This window comes from Monodon monoceros, unplaced genomic scaffold (assembly GCF_005190385.1).
Source record: "Monodon monoceros isolate NGI ecotype Baffin Bay Population unplaced genomic scaffold, NGI_Narwhal_1 Super_Scaffold_7, whole genome shotgun sequence".
Taxonomy (NCBI): Eukaryota; Metazoa; Chordata; class Mammalia; order Artiodactyla; family Monodontidae; genus Monodon; species Monodon monoceros.
The window spans coordinates 18918085-18925667 of NW_021703784.1; the positions used below are offsets into that span (position 1 = coordinate 18918085).

Genomic DNA, 7583 nt, shown 5'->3' on the forward strand with positions numbered 1-7583 from the left:
GAGATGTATAAAATTCTCCTCTGAATCGTATTATTTCTTCCTTTTTGACTAAAGGAATCTTAACCTTTAGTCTTCTTGATTCAAAGAGCTATTATCATTACATGGCCTGTTGAGTCATGTTTTCAATTTCGTTTAATTTGTAACTCATTTTTAAGACTGGAAAAATGCTGTGTATAATTTCCTGTCACTTCTTTTAATGTTCCAAAAGTTTCTTAGCCTATATATCCGTTAGGTGACTAAACCGAAGAAGCATCAGTTATGGAATTTACATTAAAATATTTATATTGACAGCATAAGACATGTGTGTGCTCGGAAGCTCAATACTTAAATAGTGCAGGGGAGCCTTTTTAAAATGCCTTTGTCTCCTCCCAGGGTGACGGTTCCCAGACGGACTGACGGGGGCAGGTGCCAGTCCCTTCTCTCCCCTCCCTGCCGATTGGTTCTGCTCTCCAGCACCACAAACCCGAGATCAGCAGGGAAAGTTCAAACCGTTCTTTAGCAACAGGTAGTCGATCACTTATTTTCCACCAAGACAGGAAGAACTGTCTGTAAAATATCTTTGGAGGTCTGCCAGCAGCACTGAAGTCCCTTTCAGTCTGGAAAGCAGCCCCAGTTCCGTAACTCTGAAGACCATAAACGTGGGGAATTCATCAAACTAATATTCAATAGAGGCTCTGTCGCCTTAAAAAATTCAGTGCTTGGATCAGAAATTCCAAAGCCTGTATTTCAAGCAGTGTAAAGTTTACAGGATGCTGTCTGTAATTTACAAAACTGAGTTCTGCAGCAAATAAAAACGCCTGTCATGTCTAAAGATTAGTATTTGAATGACGAAATGGTGCTATTTTGAAAGGCAATTAAGATGTTGTTCCCTATTAAGAAAAAATATAGATTACTTACATTAAATGACATATTACCTATTTGAGGAAATCAATTAATGATAAATGTATTCCAAAGTAAAGCACTTATGCAACACTCAGAATTCGGGGTTCCAGTGACTAATTTTTCTCTCTTCCTGTTGCCTTGACTAAGCACCTACAGTCCTTGCAAACAGCACACCCACACCATAATTTTTTTTTGGCAAACAATTAGTGCCTTAGTTCTTGAACTATCAAGCTCAAGAAACAGTAGCCACTTAAATCAACAAACCCTTAGTTTAATCAATCAGCATAGAGACTTGGATGAACCTCCTTTATTAAACATGCATGTATCCTGCTGTTTTCTGCTATTTTAATATTATTTTTTAAAAAACAGACCCTGGGTAAATGTATCTGGAAAGAAATCATCAAGTTCAGTGTATTGGGGGAATACAGGGGGAGCTTCTTGAAAACAGATCCTGGGTAAAGTTATCTGGAAAGAAATCATCAAGTTCAGTGTGTTGGGGGAAGACAGGGGGAGCTTCTTGAAAACTGACTCTAAAAAACAATGTTAAGTGTTAGACTAATGAAAACTTAGCCCCAGTTGGCAGATCTTTAGAATCTTTGTAGTGGGAATAGCAACTCAAGAGCTATTAAACACATGACAGGCCAAGCATCCACAATGTCTGGATTTTATTCTCTTTTCGTTTAATTCTGTTGAATTTTAAATAAAGTTTAGGTTATTTTCAGTATTTTAAAATATGCTAATAGTTGTTGAAAGAAAATTAACTTTTCGGTTTTTGGACAGAGTTGTAAAAGGTTTCCCACATTCTTAAATATGGCTTTATTACATTCCGTTAAATTTTGTTCAGAAAGATACATTACTGATATTAAAATGAAAACCAGTGAAAAAATATAGCTCACCATAACTGTATGCATAGCGAACTCCGCTGAAACATACCTTAATTCGTTTAGTAAATGATATTATATATACTATAAATACAGTGCAAGCTAGCTTTTGGGTAGCAAATGTGTTCTTTGTTCTTAATCTGGTGCTACTTGTTAGAAAAGCAGTCCTGATCACTCCTTGACTCTTCCAAGTTAAACTGGCAGAGAGGATTATAAAATTATCAAATAAACGTATGACTTAACAACCATTCCAGATCATTCAATCAAACAATTTTTCCACAAAACATCTAAAACTGCAGTTAGAATAAACTCAAATTTGCTGTGTAATTCCACAATGTTTCACTTTATTCCTAAGGAGCAGAAGACACCAAAATGACAAAGGGGCAGCAGACCTGATTCCTTTGGTATATTAAGGTGAGCACACCTTACATCTAAATTTTCATGTGCGCCCAGTGGAGCAGAGACTGAGCAACCATTGTCCCTGGAGACAACAGAACACTGCAGGCCAAACAACAACAACAACAACAAAACGTATGTGTGTGTGTTTTCGTTTTTATTTTCGTCCTGATCCTTTGACTTGAGCTCTACATTTTTCTTAAGCTATGGTAAAAACAATACTTTAATGGAAAATTATTTCTCTTTGGAAAACCGCTCAACTTCTTTCTTTTGTTAAGCAACCTTGTATGTGTTTCCCGTTCTGCCTTCTTCCCATCCTCACGTTCGTTACTAGGGCCACGAACGAGGACGCTTTCCTTCCAGAGAAGGATGCCACCCTTGCCTGGGCAGCCTTGAATATCCAACCTGGGATTCCCTGGGGATCCCAACACCAAGAGTTACACACATCACGACGCTGGAAAGGACGTCTGGTCGATCCCTCCTAAAGGCCTACCAAAGATCAGGTCTCTACCGTTACGCCCCCATCTAGAAGAGAGGACATCCCAGACACACACCCCCGCATGCAGTGCGGGGAAATCGCGCCCGGGAGTCCCACGGATACGATGGGAAAGGGCATGCCCGGGCGGGGGACGGGATGCTGACCCGGGGACGGCCAGTACAGAGCGAGAAGCCAGCTGGGGTTGGCCGACCCCCCTCCCCACCCCCTCACTAGGTTCCTCACCACCCCTGCCAAGGCCCCGCCCCCGGCCCGCCCAGAGCTTCGCCCCCTGCCCACTGGTCAGCGCACGCGTGTCGGTGCGCCCAGCCTCTGCGCCCTCCCAGGCAGCACGCTCCGGTCTGGACGGTTCCGCGGGCGTGTGTGTGCCAGAGGGGCGGGAGGGATGCTCCAAGTCGGCGTGAAGGCACGAGTGGGGAAGCACGGGCGGGCCAGACCAGGAGACCTCCCGGTAACCACCTCGACTCCATTTTATCTCCTCGGAAACTGGGCAGGCTGGGGACCCCGCCGCAGGGCGGGGTTCCTCCTGGCGGGGGGCGAGAGAGACCGTTACGCTGGAGCACCAGGAGACTGTCCTGGCAGCTCCCGGCCGCCACCCGCGCCGAAATAAAAGCCTCTCGCGGCTTCCCGCCCAGCCAGCCTCTCTCTGATTGGTCGCCATGGGAGGGACCCGAGTTAGCTGGAGGTGGCGGCGGAGCGCGGCTCTCGTGCCGCCCGGGGAGGGGTCGCGTTGGGTGCTCCCCGGCCCGCCCCGCGCGCTCCCCCACCCAGGTTCGGCCGCCTAGGGCAGCTCTAGCGGCAGCTGGCAGCGGCGGCCACAACACAGAGACCCCTCCGCCCGGCTTTCTTCGGGCGCTTCCCAGCACACGCCCCCCACCGAGAATGTCTGCCCACCCCACCCAGCTCTCTCCGGTTCCTGTTCCTTTTCTTCCCCTCCCCGTCCGTCAGCTCCAAAACGCAAATCCTGGGGTGGGGCGGGGTGGGGTGGGGTGAGCTGCTGGAGGGAAGGGTGGGCACGCACTGAAGAATCTTCCAGGGAGGCCGGGATGGAAATACCCCAAATGAAATAAACCTCCCTCCCTGCCGCCAAGGTTTTATGGGCGGCGGCGCAGCCCCCGCCACCCGCGGCAGCATCACTACTGTCTTCCTCCCAGCTCCTATTGTTCGCACTTTGCCAGGGTCAGGAACCTCGCCCAAAGAAAGGAGACTGGGGCGAGGTGTTTCGGGCGGCTACCTGCCATTCTTCTCTCGCACCACGCAACATGGGGCTCGCGGTGCGTGTGAAGGCACACACGCGCACACACGCGCGCACACACACACCAGGCAGCCCCGATCACGCCCTCCTCGCCCTCCGCCCCTCCGCACTTCCTCCTGTCAAAACGCGGCGCTCGATCCTCCCATCCCTCCTTGCTCCGGGCCGAGAGCAGGCTTTGCAACTAACCAGATATTTGGCAAATGAAAAACTAACGTCATACCGACGGGGGTGCAACAACGGCCACACAGCCCTGAAATTCTGCCCATTTCGCCCCATTTTTCAAACCGTTATTCGGCGGGGGCGGGGGGTAAAGGCGCAAAGGCGGCGAGCCCCACTTTATTAGACCCGGGGAAATAACGATCGGGGGCGGCTGCCCCGGCCTTATTGTTCAGTCTTCGCGGAACCGGGGCTGACAAGCCCCTTCCCCACAGAACCCGAGCCTGTGCGGCTGCACCACCGAACCGCGGCCTCCCCCGCTCCGCCGCCCGCCACCCGCCTTCGGGGATGGAGCGCTGCCCATCACCGGCGCGGCCGCAGCGTCCCGGGAGCGGGCTGCTCCGCTCCCAGCGCAGCGGGCACACAAAGTGGGAAGGGCGGGCGAGCCGGAGGGGCTCCTGGCGCTCTCTACGCGGGGAGGCTGCCCCAGTCCAGGCAGCCCGGGAGGGTTCGGGTGGGCAGCAAGGGCGACGCGCTCCTTCCTCAGCTCAACGAAAATGACCACTCTTAGCATTCCATGTAAAACCACCCCAAATAACAGCGTTCCTCGGGGGGAGGAGTGGGGGGGAGGGTGCAATTAGCAAATCAAATTGCGAATATTAATTTTGAAAATGTACCTGCAGTTCCCAGGAAAAACAAAGTCCAGATGAAATCCTTAGTTTGCAGCATTGTAATGTGCTGGCCGGGAGGGATGTTCTTGCCGCGGTAAATTCTCTGCCCCCCCTCCCTTGCAGCGAGTGTGGACGGCGGCAGAGCAACAGACCTAGGGGCAGACAATTGCCAGGCTGAGTATTATTATTTTTGCAGAATTGTTTCCTGCCAGCCGCTGCCGAGCTGCGTTCACGCGCTGATCGGAGAATGAGTGACAGTCCCAGCCTCAGCACATTCGCAACTCGGAGATCCTTGCGCTGGCCCGGGTTCGCTTTGATGGAACTGGGGATGGGAGCGGGGGGCGGGGGTGAGAACCTCACTGTGTCCTTCCACCACGCCGGCCACAAATAGTGCCGAACATCAAGGAGGTAAGAGAGACAGGGGAGGCAGCTGCGGCCGCCTGCAAAACCCGGCGTGGAACTGCCGGAGGAGTCGGGCTCTTTCACAGGCAGTCTTCCAGGCAGAACGGGGATTTCTTCTTTTCACACTTCTCGCCTGTGCCTCCGCGGTCCTTGCTGCCATCCAGCCTTCCTTAATCAGGAAGGTAGGATACTTTAATAACTAGTAAATAATAAAAGTAAAATCTTGGGTTTGTGTAGGGTTTCAAAGTTGTCGAATCCTTCATTTAGATCCTAAGATCCTCGAATTATAAGGATAGCCTAGGACTTAGTTGTTTTAAGTGCAGGAAATTAGAAATTTGGAGAAGGAGGGGGATTGCTGTTGTTGGGTTTTGTTTGTTAATTTGTTTGTTTGTTTGTTTTATACTGGGTATGAAGTGTGCTCTCCCACAGAGAGGCAGCAGATCTCAGGGGAAGGAGGTGGGAAGCAACTTAAGTTAGAAGGAAAACACAGATGTTTAGAAGGGATTTTCAGAAATAACTACAGGAAAATGTTTTCTTGTTTATAAATGCTGGAATCTGTGGTCTCTTTATAAAGATAACCAAGATTTTTTATGTAGGTTTTATGGTATAGGCACAATATTAAATAATATTTTCTTACAAGGGCATACAACCTCAATTCTTAAAGATTTTAATATAGAATATCACTGAGGTACCAACGCAAAGAGTTTCAATGAATCTTCCAGCTGTTATTTTAAACAGAAGAGGGTGGGGGAGCAAGGTGAAAATAAACATGTTTCAGCACCTGAGCAAGGTTTGAGTGTTTACGGAACAAAAGGTGAGGCAGAAAAAGGAGCTCACGGTGTCCTAGATGCTGGACTAACCTACTAGCCTAGCACAGTGAAACCCTCCCAGAGGAAGGCTGCCTGTCTATGTTCAAAGCACCAATGCACCAACATCACCATGCACTCCATTTTTCTTTAAAGGTCAGACTCTCCACTGCTGTATCACTCTTTAAAAACCCATTCTCTGCTGGCTAACCAGCCAGTTACTGGAGAGGCTGGCACCCCTCCCCCTCCCCTCCTGTATACTAAACCCAGGTGGGCCAAACCAACAGGCTGAAATACAGGGGCCCCTGAAAAGTACTTCCTCCCCCAAATCTATCTTTCACAACATTTATTTTTGTAATATTTCCCTCATACCGACTATAAATAATTTTAAAACACAGAGAAGTAGAAAGAATCCCACAGATTCCAGAGATACCCACAGATTTTCTAAGTCTTCTGTGTATGCATATGATTTTTATCACTGACATAGTGTAGCAGCGCCTAACGTTTCATTATAAGCATTTTTCCAGTTTGTTAAAGAGTCCTTTGAAATCTTTTATAGCTATGTAGTATTTCTTCATATTGAGGGCTCGTCAATGGTTTCTCCACTGTTGGATATTTAGATTGTTTCCAGAGTTTAATAATATCAGTAATGTTTTTTGAACATCTTTTAGTAAGTATTTATTGAACAGCCACTGTATTTAGTCCTGTGCTGGGTACAGCGAATTATATAGTTGTTGTTGTTGTTTTTAATGGTTGCTGTATTTAGCATATTTGGCTTCAGACATGAGGTCCTGCTAACATGTAAAATTGCCACATTGGCCTGGTAAATGTAAGTGGGTAAATATATTAGACTCTTTCCTAAGGAAGAGGTTTTGATAGCAGGGAAAGATGGAGAGAACAGGCCTGAGGGGAAAGGGAAGAAAGTGAAGGTTGGGATGCCCAATATAAATTTTTTCTGTTTCTAATTTTACCAAGAGTGAGAGACACACCCTTCTCTGCAAACCTCCCTCCCTGTAGCCCCTATCCATAGAATTAAAAGATTCCTTGCTATTTTTCTCCCCAAATGTCCCTATTTTTAGTTTTTTAATGTAGGCAGGTGTGGAAATCCTCTCTCACTTCAGCATGACTTAATCCCCCCCCAGCCCCTCCCTTCCCTGTGGGGCGGCCGCTCTCTGCTGTGATGATTCATTCTAGACCTCTGGTCCCCAGTCATTCCAGTCCACACTCCATGTATCTCTCCTGTGTTCTTTTAACAGGATCCGTCACTTGTGTCCAATTCGTCAGCTCTCCACTTGTCAGTGCCCACATCTGTGAGCTCTGGGTGTCAATCCTTTCCTGAACCTCACTTTGAAATGAAACAGAACTGTGTCCCTCCCCAGACCTCTTTCCCCAGAGGGAGTCCCAGGCTGTCAGGCCCACATTAATGAGCATCTAGCGAGTGAAGAACCAGGGGACTGAAGCAGAGGAAGGAGACACTCAGGACTGTTTTAGAGATTGGAACTTCCCTAATAAAGCAGAGAATGGGCTATAAAATCAGCCACAGCAAGAAGACCAGCCAGGAAGTTATGACAGTGCTCTCCGGATGGGCTGGCAGGTCCTGATCCTAGGCAGTGGCCCTGGGGAAGGAAGCCAACAGGA

General features: G+C 48.3%; 1 protein-coding gene across 8 annotated transcripts in view; it reads right to left on the minus strand.

Moving 5' to 3' along the window:
* Window positions 1-5157, minus strand: part of NCAM1 (neural cell adhesion molecule 1) — a 324416-nt gene extending 319259 nt beyond the window's left edge. For 3 of the 8 annotated variants that reach the window (XM_029209098.1, XM_029209097.1, XM_029209094.1), the window contains exon 1: window positions 4744-4898. In XM_029209098.1, coding sequence (XP_029064931.1) covers window positions 4744-4795 — 52 coding nt within the window. In that variant the 5' untranslated portion in view covers window positions 4796-4898. Of the gene's footprint in view, window positions 1-4743 lie in introns of all 8 variants that reach the window. The other 5 variants (XM_029209101.1, XM_029209102.1, XM_029209096.1 and 2 more) reach the window with 4 other exon arrangements.
* Between the last annotated feature and the right edge of the window lie 2426 nt (window positions 5158-7583).